The 25,296-nt window shown below is 35.2% G+C and overlaps 1 protein-coding gene across 1 annotated transcript in view; it reads left to right on the top strand.

Annotated features, from left to right (window-relative positions):
• MTHFD2L (methylenetetrahydrofolate dehydrogenase (NADP+ dependent) 2 like) overlaps window positions 1–7,391 on the top strand; it is a 127,206-nt gene extending 119,815 nt beyond the window's left edge. Inside the window, exon 8 of the mRNA XM_023505699.2 lies at window positions 6,268–7,391. Coding sequence (XP_023361467.2) covers window positions 6,268–6,380 — 113 coding nt within the window. The 3' untranslated portion in view covers window positions 6,381–7,391. The remainder of the gene's footprint in view (window positions 1–6,267) is intronic.
• Window positions 7,392–25,296: the final 17,905 nt, after the last annotated feature.

The raw sequence follows: 25,296 nt of genomic DNA, 5'->3' as shown, positions 1-25,296 counted from the left end.
GCAGGGATTTCCCTTCATATGTCTTTCCAGGTTTTTCTGAAACCATCTCCTGCATCATTTATTTGTTTTTTTACTTTTTATTTATTTTTTTCTATCTAATATTTTATTTTTCCCAATTACATGTAAAACATTTTTTAGCATTCATTTAATTTTTTTATCATCTCCCTCCCCTCTCATTAAAGAATACATGCAATTCAATTAGGTTTTACAACACAGTATTATTCCATCACCTTCAAGTACCATGACTTATTCAGTTATTCCCCAATTGGTGAGCACTCCTTCATTTTCCAGTTCTTTGCCAATATAAAAAGAGCTATTTAAAAATATTTTTATGCATTTAAGTGCTTTTTCTTTTTCTTTGATTTCTTTGATTTGGTTTATGGTTAGGGTTCTGCTATTTCTGAGTCTGCCTTTTGGTTCTCACATATCTGGGCAATTTTGCTTCATAATTTCTTGAGATATGATGTCCAGATATTTTTTTATTCATGTCTTTCAGGTAGTCCAGTGACTCTTAAATTATCCCTTTTTGATCAGTTTTCCATGTCATTTTTTTCCTATGAGATATATCACATTTTCTTCCATTTTTCAGTCTTTTGAGTTTATTTTAGAATTGTTTCTTGATACCTCATGAAGTCATTAGCTTCCACTTGGAAAATCCAATTTTATTTTTTTCTGTATTTATTTGCCCAAGCTGTCAATTTTTTTTGGGGGGGGGGAGGGCTAGGAAATTGGGGTTAAATGACTTGCCTAGAATCATACAGCTAATTAATGTTAAGTGTCTGAGGTCAGATTTGAACTCAGGTTCTCCTGATTCTAGGGCTGATGCTCTATTCATGTTAATTCTTTCTTCATAATTTTCTTTTATCATTCTCATTTCTTTTCTCAATGTTTTGTTCTTTTTAAATATCTTTAAATTCTTTGGGGTCTTCTGTGTAGTCAATTTTCTTGGAAGTTTTGACTTTTGATATTTTCAGGTCATTATGTTCTTTTGTTTTCTTAAAAATAAGGATTTTTATTTAATCATTCTTTTTGAAAGAACTACAATTCTTGCATAATCTCTTTATATCATATTCTCTTTTTATTTAATTTATTTTTTATTAAAGCTTTTTATTTATAAAACAGATGCATGGGTGATTTTTTTCAACATTGACCCTTGCAAAACCTTCTGTTCCAAATTATCCCCTCCTTCCTCAGATCCCCTCCCCTAGATGGCAGGTAGTCCAATACATGTTAAATGTGTTAAAATATATGTTAAATCATATATATATATATATACATGTATATTAACATATATTTTAACATATATATATATATATATATATATATATATATATATATATATGCAGTTATCTTGCTGCACAAGAAAAATCAGGTAAAGAAGGAAAAAAAAACCTGAGAAAGAAAACAAAATGCAAGCAAACACCAACAGAAAGAGTGAGAATGCTATGTTGTGGTCTACCCTCAGCTCTTGTCTGTCCTCTCTCTCGGTGTAGATGGCTCTCTTCATCACTGAACAAATGGAACTGGTTTGAATCATCTCAATGTTGAAGAGAGCCACGTCCATCAGAATTGATCGTCGTATAGTCTTCTTGTTGCCATGTATAACGATCTCTGGTTTTGCTCATTTCACTCAGCATCAGTTCATGTAAGTCTCTCCAGGCCTTTCTGAAACCATCCTGCTGGTCATTTCTTACAGAACAGTAATATTCCATAACATTCATGTGCCATAATTTATTCAGCCTTTCTCCAATTGATGGGCATCCACTCAATTTCCAGTTTCTTGCCACTACAAAGAGGGCTGCCACAAACATTTTTGCACACGTGGGTCCCTTTCCCTTCTTTAAGATCTCTCTGGGATATAAGCCCAGTAGTAACACTGCTAGATCAAAGGATATCCACAGTTTGATAACTTTTTGAGCATAGTTCCAGATTGCTCTCCAGAATGGTTGTATCCGTTCACAGTTCCACCAACAATGTATCAGTGTCCCAGTTTTCTTACATCCCCTCCAGCATCCGTCATTATCTTTTCCTGTCATCTTAGCCAATCTGACAGGTGTGTAGTGGTATCTCAGAGTTGTCTTAATTTGCATTTCTCTGATCAATAGTGATTTGGAGCATCTTTTCGTATGACTACAAATAGTTTAAATTTCTTCATTCAAAAATTGTCTGTTCATACCCTTAGGTCATTATGTTCTTTTATGTTTGTGTCTTGAACTTCTCTGTCTTGACAAAAATTTTTGTGGTCATTGTTGTTTTTGTTACTTGCTCACTTTTCTAGCCTATTTCTTGACTTTAAATTTATGTTAGATTTGAGATCTGCCATCTCTGGGGAATGTCTGATCTGAGCTTCTAGTATTTTTCTCCTTCTGCTTTCACAGCATAGTCTAGGGCCCTCTAATGTTTTGGTGCTTCCAAAGTACTGTGATCCAGGAAGGAACCTATTCATTGCTGTCCTACAGTATACTGTACACACTCCTGACCTGGTTTGGGTCTGTTGATTTATGTATGGTGGAGTTTCTCTAGACTGTTGCTGGAATTAGTCACAATCTGCTGAGAGATTCAGAAAATTCAGAGCAAATGAACTGGGCTTTGATTCCCTGATATGGTTTATTCCACTGTAGGCTTATGTGAGGGATTAAAAGTTAGAATTGAGCTTTCATTTCATTTTTGGACTAAGAGTCACATATCTATGGTTCTGGAACTTTTTTTCTTGCTCCTTACACAAGTAGAGTCCCTGTACTATCACTTCTCTTGGGCATGGAATTATGATCTGGAACTGGGCTACAGAGCTATAAATGACATATTTCCTATGCTCGATGCTAAAACAAGAGTCCCCTGGCATTTTTTCCTATACAGTTTTCAGTCCCTTATCATCTTTGACCTCTGAACTTCTATCCAACATTGCTGCTAAATGCTGGTTTCACTTGTTGCCATGATATGCCCCTGATCAACCCTCACTACATTATCTGCAGAACTCTGTCCATCTTCTAAACTGTCCTGGGCTGGAAAATGACTTACTGTGACTTTTTCTTAGCTTTCCCCATCAAATTGTGGTCTGGAGCATTTTCTAGGTTGTTGGGGAAGAGGTGTATTGGGACTAGGAAAAAAGGATTTATTTTTATTCCGCCATCTTGACTCTACACCACCATTCCCTGACTCATTTTTCAAAATGGAGAAATTTGCCAAGAGAAAGTAAATGATATATCCAAAGGCACACAGATAATGCATGTCAAAGTCAGGATTTGAATTCATGTCCCTCAAAGTTTCATTCATCAACCTGCATTTTGATAAGTGGAAAAGAACTCAACAAAATGAAAGGGAAAAAGCATTGTGGTTCTGATGTGATATTTTAAATCTTATCATTCCCTCTGTTCCTTTACTTTGTAGTTAGGATTACCTCGTGATACTTAAGAGAAATTAACTTGCTTTAGAGGTCGTTTTTTCACTCTTCTACTTATCATCATATCATTGATTTAGAGCTAGAAGCTACTTCAGAGATCATCTCTTTCAATCCTCTTATTTTATAAAAATCAGAGTCAAAATAATTTCCCCATGATCATACAATGACTAAGTGGAAAATCGGAATTGAACTTAGATTTTTGATTCTAGAGGCAGTACTTTTCTTCTCAGCGCCCCATTGCTTTCTTCTCCTTCAGTGTTCTAATACTCTTCCTCTAAGAAGTCTCCCCTAATTTTGGAATAACAAAGACATAATGTTAGTGTAATCCTTGGTAAAATTTTACTTTCATAAATGATGATGATTAGTCCTTTTTATATATAAATCCACTTTTATTTTATAATTAAAATCATTTCATGGTACATTTTATCTGGTAGGCAAGATTTTACTATATTAATTAAGCCAAAAACTACATCATTTTAAATATCATTTATAGTTGAAAAAAAGACTCAAAGAGTAGAGGTAAAATTTTTAGAGGCAGGCTTTTAGATAGACTGGATGTTTGAGGGGCCATATAAATTTTTCTTGAGTCATTTCAGTCATGTCCAACACTGTATGACCCATTTGGGGTTTTTCCTTGCAAAGGTCCTGGAGTGGTTTGCCTTTTTCTTCTCCAATTATATGAACACATACACTTAAACTGCTTGAAGTCTGGGATTATTTCTTTTTTGTCTTTGTTTTCCTAGCACTTAGCAAACTAGTAGCACTAAGGAGAAAATTAATAATTTCTTAGTGAATGGAATTAAATAGAATAGTTAAATGCCAAAATTGTTATTATTCATAGATTTTGGTCCTTAATCAAGCAAAAAAAAAAACATGCAACCAGTCATGGTTGGTTAGTCCCATTCCTTAAAAATATATTGCATTATGGATATCATGTTTGGATAAAAATACTTTCAGAAAATGTTCCTCTGAGATTTAAAAAGTTGTCTATCTCTTTATTTTCAAGTAATCTTGCACTAAAGTCCTGCTCTGATAACTCATTTTGGTATGGAAGCATTCCTGGATTCTTAGAAGCTAATGTCAGAAAAGGTTAAAAGTCCCATAGGTCCTATCTTGAAGAAAAAGCTCTGGATAAAGGGATGGCAGTGTCCCACAAAGGGCTTTATTGGGTCAAGAAGTACAAATATCTTCAGATGTGTAATATGTGAAAAGTATCATTTTTATTTTCCTGATTATCACAGATAAAGTCTTATTGTTGATTTCTCTGTTTCATAATTGGAACATGTTCCCTTCCAAAAGGTGCAGCGATTTAACAATCTAAGCTGGTTTTTTTCTGCCTTTTAACTACTCCTTGAACTGTTAACAGCAATGCTCATTAGTTTGCAAACTTGATGATGGTAGACCAGCAAATGGAAAGTTATTATTATTGATGCTTCTTCCCACCTCTGCCCAGCGTTCTTTAATGAAGTCTGAATCTGAAGTTCAGACAAAAGAATCTAAAGTTCTTGGCAGCCAATTGTGACTGATAGGGATGGTTAGTCTCTCTCCAAGGGACATTTGTAATGCTGGAAAACCATTTTCTGGGACAAATGACTTGGAAAAACTACCCCTATGGGCAGTGGCACTTCTCTCTTGGAAATGTTCAGACTTTGGGCTGTCCCAGTTGTCTCCAATCTTGGGTCAACTATATTTCTTCCTTCTTTCCATCCCCTAATAAAAGGGATTAATTACAATGATATAGTTTTGATTGCTTTTCCTTACAATTATATACTTTTATCTTTTTAAGGCTGGAAACCCAATGGTATCTTTTTTTGTTAACAAATTAACATCAGAAAATGCATTTTATGGTTATGGAAGGAGGTGTTTGGGATTTTATTAGACAATGTTTGTTATGGGAGAAAGTATTCAATTAAAAAAAAAACAATAGGAAATGAGGAGGCAATCAAGTTTATATTAAGTGCCTGATATACTCAAGGCAGCTAGGTGGTACAGTGAATATAGTGCTAAGCTTAGAATCAGAAAGGCTCATTTTCATGAATTCAAATCTGTTCTTAAATACTTACTGGCTGTATGACTCTGGGCAAGTCACTAAACCCTGTTTGCCTTACTTTCTAAAGCTGAAGTTAGAGAAGGAAATAGAAAACCAGTATCTTTGCCAAGAAAATCCCAAATAGGGTCAGAAAGAGTCAACTACAACTAGAAAACAAGTAAACAACAACTATATATAAGGTTCTAAAGATATAAAGACATAAAATAGTAATTTCTGCTCTCAAGAACCTTAGATTTTATCAGGAAAAACAATACAGATTTATAAAAATACACACAAAAGAAAAACAATAGAGGTAAAGGCAATTGTGGGAATCATGCAAAGCTTCATGCTGAAGGTGGTATTTGAGCTGAGGCTGAAAAAAAAATGGGAACTTAAGAAGTGGAGGTGAGAAGGAATGCATTCCAAACATTGGGGACCTATTTTTATTGTATTATGAACAAGTGTTTATTCTAAATGAATGGATCACTGCGGAGGACAAAGGGAAACTTTGAACCTATATTGAATTGTCTCTCTTTGTCTCTGTCTCTCTCTCGCTATGTCTCTCTCATCTCTCTTTTTTCCTCTCTTCTTTCTTTCCTTTTTTTCTTTCCCTTCGATCTCCACTCTCTGACTCTTATCTCTCTTTTCTTTTCTCTCTTTTTTCCTCTCTCTTTTCTCTTTCCTCTCCTCCCTCTACACACCTAGAGATTTCATGCATAAGAAGTATCTGTAAAACATATTGAAGTCTCTTTCTTTGGTGAATTTTTTATGTTAACATGCAACATGAACAAAACAATGTCACAATAACCTATGTTCTGTCCTCTATTTCTTTCATCAGAAGTCAAGAAGAAAGCTAAATTTATCACTCCAGTGCCAGGTGGTGTGGGGCCTATGACTGTGGCAATGCTTCTGAGGAATACGCTTCTGGCAGCCAAGAAGATCATTTACTAGACAACTCCTGGTACACGGCACCAAAATAAGACTGATGTTATGTGGCTTATTTATTAAAACCTCTATATTTTGCTACAAAGCTATTTATTTCTACATCATATTTATTTTTCATTTTTGGAATGGTTCTGAATTGGGCAGCTCACAAAACCTTGTGCATTCTCTACTAATGGATTATTCTTTTAATTTTAGTTTAATAAAAAACAAGCAGTGACTGCTCTTGCCTTGTGAATAACACTGGTTCACTAAAAAGATTAAGGTCCAGGATGCTGAAATAATAAAGGATTTACAGTCAGGTGACAAGTTTCTGAGAATATTCACAGCCATGTCCTTAAAGGAATCTTGGATGATTTCATCATGTACATGGGAGACACCTAGTCAGAGGACAGCATTTAAGGGAGAGTTTTGCTCTACTGAATTAGATGCTTTCTTTTATAGCCAAAGTCTACACAATAGGATCTTGTTTTCTTTCTCTTGTGTAACTATCGAGATGGTCTCCTATGGAATATCATTTATGAAAGCCTGACTGTTCCCTTCTCATGCCTTCATCAGAGATGCTGTCAAAATGTATGTAGCTAATTAAAGATTTTGTAGAAATGGATAAAGGGAATATGAGTCAATTATTATTGGTATTGTCTTGATCACCAATTTTTTTTGGGGGGAAGGGAACAATAATGCCTATCCCACCAAGCATTCAGTATCATTTTGTGTTTAAGATATTGTGAGAATTGATCCCTCTACACCTTCAAAATTGTGACTGCAAAGCTTGGGCTTCCTCTGTTATACCCTGTCTCTTCAGGCTTCCCTTCCATCTATCCACAAATGGAATATGTTGCTTCAGTGGGTAGATAGTTCCTTCTTACTGGATGTCTTTAAATGAAAAAATGACTATGTTTGTAACATCAACCATGATTTTAGAGGTCATCAAGTTTAAATTGCTTCTCTAGATGAGAAAGCCAAAGTGCCAAAAGGAAGAGGGAATAAGAGAGGGGACAGCATTTATTAAATACCTACTGTGTACCAGGCACTGTGCAAAGTGCCTTAAAATATGACCTCATTTGATCCTCCCAACAACTCTGGGGGATAGATGCAATTATTAACCCCATTTTATAGTTGGGGAACCTAAGGCAGACAGAGTTAAGTTACTTTTTGTCTTTATCGCTATTTTTGCCCAAGATCACATGGCTCAGACGTTTCTAAGGCTGGATTTGAACTCAGGTTTTCTTAACTCCAAATTATGTGTTCTTGCTGCCACTCCCTGCAACATATGAGGAAGGAAATTTGGTTTGAAGTTGGATGAACTCTTCCTGAGGTGTCTTTCAAATATGAAATTTTATGATTTTGGAGGAAGGTCAATTAACAACTCTTAGGTTATTCTGCTTGTATTAAACCTGTTTCTCCAATCAATATTGCTGATCACTGCTCTTTTAGGGGCATTTTATCTAGTTTTTGACGATAACCCCAAAAGGACTTAGATCTAGTCCATTGTGAATTTTGCCCTGGCTGGAGAGGTCTAGAAGCTAGAAGAGTGTAGCTCTATGTAAGGAACTTTTATTGTTCTCTACATTGGTGAGACTAATTCTCAGATCTCTATTAATTGATTTGATCTGGACTTTAAAGGATGGACAGGATTTGAATAATCTCAGAGAAAGAGCAGGAGAGCATTCCAGGGGATGTGTGGGGGGGGGGGTGGAGGCAAGAATGAACTTGACGTGTTTGTAGGACAGTGAGAAAACCAGCTTGACTGACTGGATTGGAGGATGTATGGGCATTATTGGGAAATAAGATTGGATGGGTAGGGTGGGGTTGGATTACAGAGGGATGCCAGACAGTTTCAACTTTAATCCATTGACAGCCCAAGGAACCATTCACTATATGTCTGGAGCAGAATAATGACATGATTAAAATGATGTTCCAGAAAAAACCTAGAAGGAAACATTTTACAACATAGATTAGAGCAAATGAAAGTAGAGGCAAAGAACCCAGCTAGGAGACTACTAAAATCTAGATTTAAGGTGAAAACCTGGTATATGGTTAGTGCTCCTATAAATAGAATGAATAAAGCATAAAAGAAAACCTCATTATCATCTTATGGCACCTCCCATATGCCAAACGCTACTAATGGCTTTACATTTGATCCTCTTAATAACCCTGGGAGATAAATATTGTTATTATCCCCATTTTATTAATAATGAAACTGAGACAAACTGGCCAGGCTTGCCCAAAATCACACAACTAATAGGTGTCTTAGCTCTTAAATTTGGGAATGTGTTGTTTGAGGGAATGACAAAATTCAGTTCTATATATAGGGTTTGGAGTACCGGGAAGAAGGCGAGCAGTTGTATGGTCCCATAGAGTATCAGGTCTGGAATCAGAAAGACTTTTCTTCCTGAGTTCAAATCTGGACTTGGCCACTTACTACCTGTGTGACCCTGAACAAGTCACTATCCTGTTTGCCTCATCTATAAAATGAGCTGGAGAGGGAAATGGGAAACCGTTCCATTATCTTTGCCAAGAAAACCCCAAATTAGATCATGAAGAGTTGGACATGACTGAAACAACCAAACAACAACTTGGAGGTACAGAAATGTAGGTGTAAGAGTATTAAGAAGATCTCTTTCTCTTCCTGTGAATGTTTTATATCCACAGGGTTATTGCTTCCATGTATGAGGGTGGATTTTACTGAACGTGTTAGTAACTTGAATAATTCTTATTTGAAGAAGAAACAAGGTAAAGAATAAGGGCATATGATTAAGGGTGATTAGAAGAAGAAAGAATAGAATAAGTATAATATGATAGCACATAAACCAAGGGAAGAATCACAGAAACCAAAGAAGAATTTCCAGATCTAAGGAATGATTAACCAGAGCTTTATTAAGGGTGGAATGATTGGGATTTTGCTCCAGGGTACCAATGTTTAGAAGAACATGTTTTTCTTAGGGGGTCTTCTGGTCTATTAATCCTGCACCTTGTGGTCTCCATGTTATGATCCTCACATCCATAGTATAAACATTTCTGTTATTAACATCTCTGTCCCTTCAGTCAACCCTAAATTGTCATCCACAAGGATCCCACCACAATTATCTCACTCTTCCAAGGTCTAGTGATCACTGGGATAGCATCCCAAAAGCAAGGGCAGTCCGAATTTATAATTTGAACTCAGACATTTACTAATTTGTCACTCAGGAAAAGTCACTTAAACATTATCTATCTCAGTTTCCTCAACAGCAAAATGGGATAACAACAATATTTACCTTTCAGAGTTGTTATGAGAAGCAAATGCAATATTTGTAAAATTTTGCATAGTACCTGACCCCATAGGAGGCACATATAAATGCTTCTTTTCCTCACCCTCCCATCCAAAGGAGTTCACAGCCTCATCTACCACATTTTACAGGTGTTGCCCGTTTTTTTTTTTTTTAAGAGTTTAAGCATTCAGGGGTCATTTGTTTCAGAACAAAGGCTAAATTCCATGGGCACCAGGCTATGTTTCCCTTTCGCTGACTTTAGCTGGCCAACACATATTGTGCAAGACAGAGACCAGCCCCAGACCCTCTTGTCATGGGCCCATGTGATCCAGGTAAGCACCCCAAGCCCTTCCTCAGCTGGTCTTCTTCTCTGCCTTCCATATCTCTACTTCATTTTCAAGTATTTGCTGCAAACAGACTGATTAGTTACAGCTTTATGATCTATACAATGAAAGACTGAATATAGATAGAAAGAGATAGTATTGACCTTTGGGAGAATAGTTTCCCCAGAGTGGTGGGAGGGGGAAGAGAATCATTTTGCAGAGGGTAAATGAAGGAATGGAAATATTTGGTGTTCAAAGAATCTAGTAAAAAAAATAGTGAGAAGGAAATTCAGTGGTATGTCAATAAGAGGCAGCATAGTCAAATAAAAGGATTTCTTTTAAAGAAACTGATTCAAAATTTCTTTTAAAATCTGGTTCTTTTAAAGAAATTGATTTATTAAATCAATAAACATTTATTTAAAGAAATGATCCACATATGTTTGAATAAATAAATGAACAAATACTCACCCTTCATTGTGCCAGGGAGAGAGGGAAGATATGAGCCTACTATTGAGAAGATTATTATTTGGGGAATAGAGGAAAAAATAGAAAATAATTAAATATATATATATGGAATTTAGAGTCATGAAAGAGAATAGAAAGATGAAAGGAAGGGTTTCTTATAAAGAGGGGCCATCAAATATATTGGCAAGGAAAAATAAAGTCATGAGGGACAGCTACTGAAAAGGCAGGGGGTCAGGAGATGGAATATTGTATGTGGAAAATAAGAAGAATGCCAGTATTGCTTGATCATAGAATATGTGGAATGGAGTAAAGTATAAGATTGGAAAGGAAGAATGCAGACTGTGATGGGCTTCATTTTTTCCATCTTTTTCTCCCTCAATTATAAAAACAATTTTTAACATTCATGTTTTAAAATTTTGAGTTCCAAATTTTCTCCCTCCTTTTCCCTTTCCTCCCCCTCATCAAGAAGAAAAATTGCTATAGATTATACATATAGAAAAATGTAAAACATTTCCATATTAACCATGTTACAAAAGAAGACAGACTGAAAAATCCAAAGAAAATAAAGTAAAACTAATAATCTTTGTTCTGCATTCAGACTCCACCAGTTCTTTACCTGGAAGTAGATAGCATTCCTCATCATGAGTCCTTTGCAATTGTCTTAGATTATTGTTTTGTTTAGATTAGCTAAATCTTTAACAACTTATCATCACACATTGTCACTGTTACTAAGAATAATGTTCTTTTGGTTTTGCTCACTTCACTTCATTTTGCATCAGTTCATTAAAGACTTGCCGTGCATTTCTGAACTATTTCCTTTGTCATTTCTTAGAGCACAAATAGTATTTCATCACAATCATATATCACAACTCATTCAGTCATTTCCCAGTTAATAGACATTCTCTCAATTTCCAATTCCTTGCCACCACGTAAAAATGAGTACTATAAATATTTTTGTATACTTAGGTCTTTTTCCTTTTCCTTTGATCTTTTTGAAATATAGATTTAGTGTTGGTATTCCTGGGAACTGGGAAATTTTATAGCCTTTTAAGCATAATTCCCAATTGCTCTTCAGAAATTGAATCAATTTACAACTTCACCAACAATGCATTAGTGTCTCAATTTTTTCACATCCCCTCCATTTGTCACTTTCCTGTTTTGTTATATTAGCCAATTGATAGGTGTGAAGTGGAACCTCAGAGGTATTTTAATTTGCATTTTTCTAATGACTATGTATAGCATTAACCAGAAGATTTTATATTTAATCCTAGATGTAATAGCGAACTACTGGAATTTGTGAGTCGAAGGGTAACATGGTCATACTTTTAAGAATATAAATTCAGTAGCTGAGTGGAGGATGGATTAAAAGAGGGGAAACTGAGAGACCAACTAGCAGATTATTACAATAGAACAGGAAAGAGGTGATGAGGTTTTTCTCTAGGGTAGTAATGAAGAAGGGTATATACAGACATGTACACATACATATAAATATGTATATATATATACATATATATTAAGCAATGAAGCTACAAATATGAATCAAAAATCAAGCATGGAGGGAATTTAAAATACAATGTCAAAAAAAATCCATGTATTTTTAACTACATGTATATACATATACACACATATTTTCCATATAAAAGCATCAGAAAATCATGGGTTAAGGAGGATTTTGGACTTATTAAAACTTACTTTTTAATCCAGCACAGAGAAGAGCATATAAAGTGATTATCATGGAAGAAATTAGCATGACTTTGACATTTGGAAGTGTATATAAATGATAATGACTAAAGTGGCTAATTGGGATGCTGTAGAGAAAACTGATATGATGATTTGTCACCAGACATTATGAATTAAGGTATCTAAAGAGCAATTATTTGTGACTAGAACTTAATCTCTGTTATCTGACTTTTCCTATATTAGCCAAGAAATAACATTGTTAGTCTGGTTGATGCTTCACTTATCATTATCAATTGAGTAACAATTTGTTTTTTTCCCTCTGAGGCAATTGGGGTCAAGTGACTTGCCCAGGGTCACACTAATGTGACTATTAAGGGAGTATTAAGTGTCTGAGGCCAGATTTGAACTCTGGTCCTCCTGACTTCAGGACCAGTGCTATAGCCACTGTGCCATCTAGCTGCCCCAGTTGAATAACAATTAATGAGTATCAGCTTTTAAAGAGTAAAAGAAAGAAAGGTGGGTTCCACTAGTGTCTCCAAAATTGCTACACATGTGGTTTGTCTTCCGCTAGTGGGTAAGTCCCATGGAGATAGGGGTTCTCTTTATTTACTTTTGTATCTTACATGATACTTAATTCTGCTCCGTATATATTTTATTCATGTCTCACTCTGTACAACCCCATTTGTTTTTTTGTTTTGTTTTGTTTTGTTTTGTTTTGTTTTGTTTTGTTTTGTTTTGTTTTGACAAAGATACTTCTTCATCTCATTTTATAGACGAGGCAAACAGGGTTAAGTGGCTTGCCCAGGGTCACACAACTAATAAGTGTCTGAAGCCAGATTTGAACTCAAGAAGACTCTATGCTAAGTGCTCTCTTCACCACACTACCTAGCTACCTATTCCTTATTGTTGATATTTGTCCTTCGTTCTTGAAGAGTACCATGACATCGGGGAGGTAATGCTATGACATGTAAGTGAATGGATTTAAATGAGGGTGCTCTGTGCAAAATCACCAGCCTCACTTTCTCCTCCAGAGCTCTCTGTGTCCAGTGATAAGAGGATGATTGGAAATGGTTCTAGATGCAGCAGGAGATCTTGGCCTTTTTAAGTGGATACTTAATATTATTTGTTGAAGATAGTTGAGATAAAGCACTACATCTCAGACTTCTTTTGCCTTCCCTATACCACCTGGAGCAGCAAAGAGTACACTGGAGAAATTCAATAAATACCAATTGGGGCCATCAGCAGTCATCTTGACTTCTATCTTGTCCCTGGATTCAGGTGACTCTAGAAGAGATGCTGATGACTGTGTACAGCTCTGCCTCACTTAAATCCAATTCACTTACGAGTCAAGACATCACCTTCATGATGTCATTGGTCCTCTTTAAGAATGAAGAATGTACAGCAACAATAACAAATCCTTATTGAGTTAGTGAGTGAATGGATGGAGGAAGGACAGTTTTTCCCTATGACTTGTTTTTCTTCTTTTAAATTCAAGATAGGACTAATCAAGAAATCCCCTTTGGAGTCAATATGACTTTTCTGTCATGGTTGAAATCCTGTCAAATCTGATATATAATTTTTGGTAAGTCACTTTACTTTTCAATGTTATCATTCATAAAATAAGAATATTGGACAATATTGAAGGTTTCTTCCAGTTCTAAATCTAAGAACCTATGTTATTTTTATTAATATTATTTTAAAGCTATCAGTTAAAATGTAATTTTAAAAGAAGAAATGTTTCAATGGAAAACTACATATAAGATGAAGTAAAGACCCAGACATAGCTATACACCCAGTTTTTCCCTGTTTTTTTCTACATAAGTCTACCAATCACTTTTTAGCCAATCTTTCATAATTATCACAGGAGAGTCTTCCCACAAGGAGCCACAGTCACCAGGGAAGCCATTTAAAAAAAACAATAAGACAGAAATGATAGACTTAGAAATAAGACTTCCAACTATAAGAACCCCATGTCAGACTTGCAAGTCCTCAGATACCAGCACCAAACAGGAACCAGATGCACAAAACCTTCTGGGTGCATCATTCATCCCCTGCTGATCAAGATGAGGAAAATTTTAAATTGATGCTAAATGGGAATTCAGTGTGGCCTAAAACCCTGATCATGAATTTTTTTTAATCATCTCAGATCCCATGTCTAGCTCCCTTTGTGCCAGATGTTTAAAAGAAAGTGAATACATGGATGGTAATCTCCATCATTTTCCAATCTTTGTGAATGATAGTACCAATCAAATGATACCTAAAAGTCAGCATGGTGACAGGCATTGTGCTAAGTGCTTTACAAATATTATTTCATTTGATCCTCACAACAACTCTCTGTGGTATTATTAAGCCCATATTACAGAGGAGGAAACTAGGGGAAGCAAATTAAGTTAATTGCTTGAGGATACAGCTGGTAAATGTAAGTACAGTTAAGTAACTAGTAAGTAACATACAACTAGTAAGTAATCTGAAGCTATATTTGAACTCAAATCTTCCTGACTCCAAGTTCAGTTCTCTATCTACTATGCTGTGTAGCTCCTCTGGTTTCTAAATATGTTCTTATTCCTTTGATTCAATCACAGAGTCCCTAAGCAAAAATTCCTTTCTTATTACTGGTTCTCACTCCCTTGTTCCCATCCATTTTAGCCCTAACCCTCTTCAATCCGATGTTTGTTCTCTTCTTTTGCATTGTACTCTCTGGAAGCCATGTTCTATTATTAACAAACTTCCTTTTCTTTTAAAATTCTTCCTTTGAAAATCCCTTCTTTATTGCACTCATAGAAAACTGGCTTCCCTCAAAAGACAATGATTCCCTGATCACTTTCTTCAATACTGCCTTCACCTTCTCTCATATTTCTCAATACAACTGAGTCAGGAACAGGGACAACATATAGAAAAAGTATGTTTAAAAAAACCACGTGTAACAAAGTTTAAAGGGGAGGATGGGACCAGGTTATGAGGGACTTTATAGTTAACCAAAGAAGTTTGTACTTGATCCTAGATATAATAGTCTGTGCAGTTTATTGAAGAGATACATAGTTATACTTTCACTTTAGGAAATTCTTTTGGCAGCTGAATAAGGGAACAATTGAAGTTGAAAGAGATTTGAAGTAGGGAGACCAATAAGATGGTAACTGCAATAACTAAGTAATGTGATAAAGACATGTAGTTGTGTAAATGGGGAGAAAAGGAATACATGTGATGAAAAGAGAAAGGGATGGATGTAAAAGGTATAGTGGATGTAAAAATAATAAGATTAGACAACTGACTGAGTATGTGGGTTACACTGAGGAGTCCAGGACAACAACAAAGTTTTCTTTTCCTAAATGCTGATCGTTCTTGTCCCTGAACTCAAAAGTTCCTCTATCAACTCTTACAAAATCATGGAACTTTAGGGCCACCTTCTGCTGGAAAGGAATCCCTACCATAAAAATACTGTTAAAATATTAATTTAAAATACCATAAAAATGCTAAAGGACCTCCATTGAAGAGGACCACTTTTGTCAATATTTTGAATTCTTTGGCTTTTTTTGAATGAAATCGATGTTTTAATCTCATTAAATGTATTATCATAATTTCCAAAATGAAAAATGATGGAGATTTCTGTAATAGAATTAATTGGGATACTTCTTTCCATTTTGGACAGCTCTGATTGTTAGGAAATTCCTTCCCATCTCTCATCATCCACATTTTCCTCCTTGCCATTTCTATGAATTGCTCCAGATCATGATCTCAGAGACCAAACATGCATGAAGACAACTATCATTTCCCATTTAATCTTTTCTTCCCCAAGGTAAATATACCTAATTCTTTTGATTAATCATCAAAAAGCGGTGTTAAACTCAAATAGAAATGAATCCCTGCCTTTTGCATATTGACTTAGAAAATCACAAACTAAGTCAACCTACCATCTGGGGGAGGGGGCAGGGGAAGGAGGAGAAAAGTCGGAACAAAAGAGTTTGCAACTATCAATGCTGAAAAATTACCTATGCATATATCTTGTGAATTATAATCTATCTAATAAAAAAAGAAAATCACAAATGAACATTATCTAAATTAAACTATATTTTTCTTTATTTTGTTGAATATTTTCGTAGTTAAATTTTAATCTAGCTCAGGATAAACTCCAGAGTTTTGTGGTACTTTGGATTTTATACCTTCTGAATATAATATAGATTGGACTCCTAGAAGCAGTGATTGTAGGGCACAGATTCTGTCAAGCTGGAAATAATGGTTAATTATTATCTTTCATTCTCAAAAAGGATCAAAATGATAGTACTATATTGGAACCAATATATATTGGAAACAACAACAACAACAATAATAATGATAAAAGAGAAAAAACAACAACAAAAATAAAAGATAAAATACTTCATAGAGTATTTTTAAGTTAGCAAAACACTTTACATTAATTTTATTTGATTCTCACAATAACTATATGAGTTAGATGCTATTATTATCCTCATTTTCTAGATGAGATTGGAAAAAGTTAAATTGCTTGCCCAAGGTTTTTTAGTTCAATGATTATCAATTGTATCCCTGGAGGCCAATTAGAAAAGATTTTGAGTACCAACCCAGAAGTGTACTGTGATTCTCTCATTCAAGGACCAACTTCACTAAATTCAGAGATAACCTAAGATGGTTATTATTGTCACCATCATTATTTACCATGACATCTCAGAAAATTTGCCAATTAATGTGTGAAAGAGATTTTCATCTGTGTCAATGCTACAAATTCCTCAATTAATGAAGTGATCTTTGAAGAACTGGAGAAGTTTCATCTGATGACTTTTTTATCTTAATAGAGTTTTAGGATTTGGGGGTTTTGCATACAGATCTGTCATTGATTCTCTGTGCCAGTTTCTTTAGCTTAAAATGAAAATACGTATCTCAGCCTTACAATCTATTTCCTGGACCTGTCGGGACATCTGAGATTCTATTCAGTGCTTGCAAATGATTTTTACTTCTAACTCATCAATTCTAGTCATTTCATAACAGTTCAGCACGGTATTTGCCAATAATAAATATCCTAGAAATGACCATCATGTACTGACAAAACATAGAGACCAAATATGGAAATGTCAACAGGAAAAAAGGAATGTTTAACATGAGCAAGCATTTTATATTACTTTAACTTCCTGCAACTTGTTCTTGCCAAGTGACAGAGGGTTTAACAAGTTCATTCTTGATGCCAACGATAACCTATCTGGACTTGAACAGGTTCCAGAGGAAGACAGGAGATATGAGCAATTGAAATTCCTATGTTGAAAGGTACTGAGTTTCATTAAAACTGATGTGTTAATGTCAGTCACCAAAAAAGGAGAGGGGACTGATGGGAGCCAGAGGCTGGCCTCTACCTATCTTTCCAGTCTTATTTCATATTACTCACCATCTCTTCATTCTAGACATACTGGACTGCCAGTTATTCCTCCTATGTGACTTTATGCCTTCTGCTTCCCTTGCTTTTACTCATGAACTGTCCCGTATATCAAGTGATTAAGACCCTCTCTTCTTTACCTGTAGAATCAAGCCCCAATTTCTTTGAAGAGCAGCTAAAGTGCCACCTCATCAGTGAAGCCTTTTCTCTAACCCCTTTGCCTGATTAGTTTTTTCTCACTTTTGAAATTCCCCTGCCTTACTTTGAACCTACTTGCTTTTACTTATTTGTGTATAATCCTGTTGTCCCCCTCAGTGATAATGTCCCAGTGATAATTCCAGTTCTTCAAGGATGAAGACAATTTTGGTTTGTCTTTGTGTCTCCAGGGCCATGAAGTGATTTTATGTCCCCTCAAGGGTAGCATGTTCTGAATCCAACCATTCTGGAATTATGCCCAAAAAGTTATCAAACTGTGCATACCCTTTGACCCAGCAGTGCTATTACTGGGCTTATACCCCAAGGAGATACTAAAGAAGGGAAAGGGACCTGTATGAGCCAAAATGTTTGTGGCAGCTCTGTTTGTAGTGGCTAGAAACTGAAAAATGAATGGATGCCCATCAATTGGAGAATGGTTGGGTAAATTGTGGTATATGAATATTAAGGAATATTATTGTTCTGTAAGAAACGACCAGCAGGATGAATACAGAGAGGATTGGCGAGACTTGCATGAACTGATGCTGAGTGAAATGAGCAGAACTAGGAGATCATTATATACCTCAACAACGATACTGTATGAGCATGTATTCTGATGGAAATGGATTTCTTCAACAAAGAGAAGATCTAACTCAGTTTCAATTGATCAAGGATGGACAGAAACAGTTACACCCAAAGAAAGAGTACTGGGAAATGAATGTAAACTGCTTGCATTTTTGTTTTTCCTCCCGGGTTATCTATACCTTCTGAATCCAATCCAAGAAGTGAGTGCAAGGGATAATGTTGTAAAAAACTACCCTGGCATGGGTTCTGTCAATAAAAAGTTATTATAATAAAAAAAATCACAAAAAAAGAGAATGAAGAAATAAATGATTTTCACTAGTGATTAAAGAAATGCAAATTACAAAAAAAATAAAAATAAAAATAAAGTTATCTGTTAAAAAAAAAAAAGTAGCATGTGGCTAACCATGTTCAGGGAAAAAAATCTACCAACCAAATGGATCTCCATGGATGAAAAGAGAAGATATAGGAACCAGGTGCTCACTAGGACCTTAAACATGTATTTTGAATTTGATAATTCTATTTTGGTAAGGAAAATTAAGTTCTCTTATTTGTATAAGGCAAAATATTTATGCCACAGGTTTAGGCCCTCTAACACATTTTGTATATCAAGTAGGGTGGGAAGAAAGACTTTATCAGAAATGGTTCAGTACTAGCCCATGGGTCTTTGGGAGCACAGGAGCACTGAACAGATTAAGACAAATCCCACCTGTGGGATAAGATTGGGTGACCCAACAAGCAAGCCTTCCCAGATGGTATGATAGATAGAGAAGAAAAAGGGTGGGGATTGGAGTGTTTGTAGCAGTTGGATCAGAAAACTTTAAGCTAAAAAAGTTTGCAGAAGAGAGAAAAACTTTCCAGTTAAGTAGCAGAGCTTCGAGTTTAAATCCAGCCTTGGACCTTTATAACTTCTGTAGCCTCAGTTTCCTCAACTGTAAAATGGGAATAATGATAGCACCTACTTCACAAAGTTGTTGATAAGATCAAAGGAGATGATATTTATAATCATTTAGCCCAATGACTGACACATAGTGTTTAATAAATGAATGCTATTTCTCCCTTTATATTCCCAGTGCTTTGTACAGTGCCTAGCATATAAGTACTTACTTCCTTGTTTTCCTTTATGAACAGAGAGTGTGCTGTCAGAAATGTCTTTTTTTAATGCACTATTGGTGGGATTGTGAATTGATCTAACCATTCTGAAGAGGAATTTGGAACTATTCCTGAAGGACTATAAAAGTGTGTATACCTTTTGGCCCAGCAATATCACTACTAGATCTGTATCCCAAAAAAGATTTTTTAAAAGATGGGGTTGGGATTGGGGAGAGAGAGGCTATCTGTATGAAAAATTTCTATCACAGCTCTTTTTGTGGTGGCAAAGTATTAGAAATCAAGAGCATGCCCATCAATGGGTGAATGGTTGAACAAGTTGTGGTATAAGATTATAATGGAATAGTATAATGCTGTAAGAAATGACAAGCAGGGTGAGTTTAGAAAAACCTGGAAAAAACTTATATAAACAAATGCAGACTAAAGTGATCAGGACCAGGAGAACATTATATAAAGTTAACAGCAATATTGCACAATCAACGACTGTGGTGATAATTTTCTCAGCAATACAATGATCCAAGACAATCCCAAAGGACTCATAAACTTTCTGCCTTCAGAGAAAGTACTGATAGTGTCTGAATACAAACCAAAGCATACTATTTTAACTTTTCTTCCTTCTTTCATTTTGATTTGTTCTACTTTTCTTCTACACACTGATGAATATGGAAATGTGTTTTACATGATTACACATGTAAAACCTATATCAGATTGCTTACTTTCTCAGGGACGGAGGGAAGGGAGTAGAAAAGGATAAAATTTGAACCTCAAAACTTTAAAAATATTAAAATTGTTTTTATATTTATTTGGGGGAAAGTGTTACTTTTCAAAGCAAAAGAATAGATTTAACAAAGGTTTTTTTTTTTTTTTTTTAAAGAAATGTCTGTTTCTGTATTCTAAGTTTGATTATCTAGACATAGGTTCTCAATTCGGAGTCTAAAAGCACTTGGAATAGTTTAATAACTATCATAATATATTTCCTTTGTAAGTCAATGTATTTCATTTTATGCATCTGAAGACATTATTCTGAGAAGGGGTCATACATTTCATCAGACTGCTAAAAGGGTCAACAACACAAAAAAATTAAAAACACTTAATCTAAACAGAATTCTTTTTATCTCTGATCAGTCATGAGTGGAGAAGGAGAGCAATTTTTCTTCCAAGAAACAGAGGAATGAAGAAGTAGAGATTCTGAGTAGAAAACTTCTAAACCTGAACAGGACAGAGTTTTTTCCTCCACATTCTAATATTACCACTTCTATAGCAAAAAGAGGGAAGATAAATCTATCCTATTCCATCTGTACATATTTAAATTGCAATGGACACTAAGAAGTTACTGAATTCATGACTCAGAGAAGTCAGGTATGATTTATTTTATGGATTTACAAATTTATGGGGATGATTTTTACTGTTACATGCTTAATATTTTCATGGAGTTGGTTTTTGTGGATATAATCTCCTAAAATATGTAAATAGAAATATTATGGAATGGTGTATAAATTTACCTAAACACACCCTTGTGCCCCTAAGTGAAGAATGTTTATTGTTTAATTATGTCAGGGCAGCCCCTAGCCCCAGATGATTACCAAATATTTGGGGAATCTTCCAGAGTTCACAAATACTGTAATCTGTATACTCCACTGCTGTGGTTGAATATCTATGGGAAATTCTGTGAAAATTTACGTTCTTACACCCTCTGGGAAAGAAAAAAGAATCCTCATATTTTGCAAGAAAGGCTTTATCAATTTTTAACCTGAGAAATGTAGTCTATAATAAATAAGAAAATGCTTTTTGCATTTTTCAATGTTTTGATTGACATGCATCCTGAAAGGCTACATAGTTTTCCTGAATTTGTTATTTGGATAGTAAGCTGTCTGAGCAATTACTCTCCATAGAAAGGACTTAAAATACTCACCACAATCCAAAAGTCTCTACTACCTCCTCTAGACAATTTTTTTTAGCACTTAATTATAAATATGACTTGAAAGCAATTCAGTTCATAAGCATTTTTATCACATACATATTATTGATCATAAGAGAATCTGTGAACATTAAGAAGGCAATTGGAAACTAAATAATACATTCCAAAGTCTTTTATTTGCACTATTTACTATTCATATAATATTGAGAAATGGAAGGGAATAAGGAAATATCAAACTATCAGCAGATCTTTGGGGATAGGGTTTTCAGGTGCTGTAATATACTGATGTTGCAAGTGTTAATGTTTTAATTCTCAAGCCTAGAATCTCCCTATCAAGGAGAGAAATGGTCCAAAAGCTTCTTAGGAAAAGGCTTTAATTAGATCCCTAGACCATTAGCATTGCTATTAAACAAGGAGACTTTCAATCTTGGAGCTACAGAAATCAATTTTTAAAAATTGTATCGGCATTTTTACCTATAGTATAGAATTTCACAATGTGATGGTTTTATTTAAGCCAAGAAGAAATTTAAAAAGCTAGAGGCTTTTAGAAAAGACCTTATATAAATTTAATAGGTGTATTTTTTTATGTTTTTTATGTCTTATGCTGCAACTATGAACTTTTTGGTATTAAAGTTAATTTAAGAAATAATTTCTTCTGGCTTTAAGTCAGGCCATGAGATTTATTATTTGGGATTGTGATTTGGTTCAATCTTTGAATTCAGGTAATGCAGAAGCCACAGCTCATCTTGTAAAGGAAGATGCCCAGACTCTTCAAATGTTATAGTCAATTCCAGATGAATATGGGTTGATGAATAAACTACTAATAATGACATTGGGATGGAAAATATCAGGGTCTTCCTTCTGAAAAAGTTTCCTATCTTTCATGCTATTGGCCTAGATATAACATCCTTGAAGAAATTGGAGTTTAGATACATGAGAAAACAATTTCAAGAATATCTACTGTTTATACAGTCCTTAAAGCTTCCAAAATACTTTACTGATATTATTTCATTTTTCCTTTCAAAATAACGTTGGGAAGATGGGTGCTTTTTTACTAACATTTCATAGCTAAGGAAAAACTGAGGAAGATAGGTTATTTTTGCTCACAGACATAAAGCTGGTAAGTGTCTAAGGCTGGATTTGAACATATCTTTCTCACTCAAGGTATATCATTTCATCTATGGCACCCCTTGAGGAAGAGAAAGGAAGGAAGGAAAAGAATAAGCATTTATGTAGTATGTACCAGGCCACTGTGCCAAGCACTTTATAAATATAATTTTATTTAAGCTTCATAAAAAGCCTATAAGGCAAGTGCTATTATTATCCTCATTTTACAGTTAAGACAAACAGATTAAAAGTCATACAACCAGGATCTGAGATCAGATTTGAACTCAGGTCTTTTTTTCCTTCAATTGAATCTTTGTAAAATAATAGCTTTTTATTTTTCAAAATACATGCAAAGATAGTTTTCAGCATTCACCCTTGCAAAACATTATGTTCTAAATTTTTCTCCCTCCCTTCCCCTCATCCCTCTCCCTTAGGATAGCAAGCAATCTATGTTAACATATTCACTTCTTCTGAACATAGTTCCACATTTATCATGCTGCATAAGAAAAATCAGATCAAAAACTGAAAAAATGAGAAAGAAAACAAAAAGCAAGCAAACAATAACAAAAGGTGAAATTATCATGTGGTGATCCACATTCAGTCCTCTTTTTCAATGCAGTTGATTCTGTCCATCACAAATCTATTGGAATGGGTCTGAATCACTTCATTGTTGAAAAGAGCTAAGTCCATCAGAAATGATCATTACATAATCTTTTTTCCATGTACAATGTTCTCTTGGTTCTGCTCATTTCACTTTGCTTTGGTTCATGTAAGTCTCTCCAGGTATCTCTGAAATCAATCCTCCTGATTTTTTCCTATAGAACAATATTATTCCATAACATTCATATACTATATCTTATTCAGTCATTCTCCACCTGATGGGTATCTGCTCAAGTTCCAGTTCCTTGCCACTACAAAAAAGGCTGCCACAAACATTTTTTCACATGTGGGTCCTTTTTTTTTAATGATCTCTTTGGGATACAAGCCCAGTAGGAACACTGCTGGATCAAAGGGGATGCACAGTTTGATAGCCCTTTGGCTATCAGGTCTTCTTGACTCCAGGTCAAGCATTTCATCCATTATACTGTTTTACACTGCCACTGTTACAGTAACAGCCCTCATCTTACTTTCACAGAAAAATCTTTTGACCATGATGACAGACACTCCAATGGTTTATGATGAATTCTGATGACTCTTAGTGTGCAGAGTCCACATTAGAGGAATATATAGTTTAAAATGAAACCAAACCAAACACCAAATATACTATTTCTATTTCTGCTGTTGTGAATTCATAGGTACCTGTAAGTTATGATAAGGGCCTCAGCAGTCCATTTTAGTCAGCTGTTGTAAGTATGGTATCCAAGTTATGATGGTCACTTGTCCATAAGGGGGAAGAGAAAGTGTCCTTAGGATTTTATCGGTTGATCCTTTTTACCTAAATGTTTTCAAAAATAACCTGGTGTAGTTTCCACTGTTTTACAAAATGTCTTTCTGACCTAGTATTGTCAACATAGTGAATGTGAAGTGAAAAAGAAGCACCATTCATTTGAATCTGTGATGGTATCCTTTCAAGATATCTTATTGTGAAATGAACTTATTTTTATTTGGATTTTATGTGTTCACAAATGCTTCTTCATGTTCCAATTCTGAAGCTGAGTCATAGGACTAGACTGAATTAGGCCTAGCCCAGAACACTAACTGAAACTTTAGAGTCCTGTATTTGAGTGGATGGAACTCTATCCTAGACAATGGCCTGAGAAGGAGGATCACTAAATAAAAACACTAATTTGCTGAAGGGGAGCACTTAAAATAGAGAGAACCCAGAGGAAGGCATAGACAGAATAAAATTCCAATAAATTACCTTATTTTAAAAAAATTCTAACAGTTGTCACATTGGAGCCACTAGAATAGACCTGACAGTGTCCCAGGCAAAGGAGATAACTTGTTCCCCCATCCCCAGTTACTCAGCTGGTACCACCATTTTTCAATATTTCTTTGCCCATGGATACCCAAATCATACGATACTCAGGTCAAGTTCAGATCAGGAGATAGTGGTTGTGGTAGGGATTATTATTGACCCTTGCTACACTAGAGAGATAATCTGTTGTTATATAATCAGTGAGGGGTGGAAGGAGTGGAAATTTTGTTCAGCCCAAATTCATTATTCAGAACATGGGTAAAAGTCTGGGATGGAAAGAATCCAAGTTCTAATCTCAAGGAAAGAAAAGATAACATAAGAACATAAAAAAAGCAAATAGTTTCATTCCCTTAAGAGAGGGTACCTTCAGGAAAGAGAATAAACTATGGAAGGAGTCTTGGAATAACTTCCACAAGATCCGGGAGGAAGAGTATGATATCTCTGGTTTTGATCCAGGGTTTAATTGAAGCAGTGATAGCCATTTTTGTAATAAGGAGGGAAGGAAAGAAGAAAAGGATGAAGGGAAGGAAGGAAGGAAGCAAGGAAGGAAGAGACAGAAGAGAGAGAGGGAGGAAAAAGAGGGAGGGAGGGAAGGAAAGGAAGGAAGAACAGAGCAAAGGTGGAAAGGAAAGAAATAAGGAGGGAAGGAGAGAATGAATGAAAGAATGGAGGGAAGGAAGGGAAGAAGGAAGAGAAGGAGGGAATAAAGGAAGGGAGAGAAGGAGGGAAGAAGGGAAGGAAGGAAGGAAGGAAAGAAGCAAGGAGAAAAAAGGAAGGAAAGAAGGAAAGAGGGAAGGAAAGAAGGAAGGAAGGAAGGAAAGAAGAAAGGAAAGAAGGAAGGGAAAAAGCATTTATTAAGCATCTACTATGTGCTAATCACTAAATGCTTTACAAATATTACCTCATTTGATCCTTATAACAACCTTGAGAAAAGTATTATTATTAGCACATTTTAAAGTTGAGGAAACTGAGTCAGATAGAAGTTAAGTGACTTGCCCA

Source organism: Sarcophilus harrisii, chromosome 6 (genome assembly GCF_902635505.1).
Source record: "Sarcophilus harrisii chromosome 6, mSarHar1.11, whole genome shotgun sequence".
Classification (NCBI taxonomy): Eukaryota; Metazoa; Chordata; class Mammalia; order Dasyuromorphia; family Dasyuridae; genus Sarcophilus; species Sarcophilus harrisii.
Note: the sequence above shows the minus strand (reverse complement) of the source record. Positions and strands in the feature narration are given on the sequence as shown.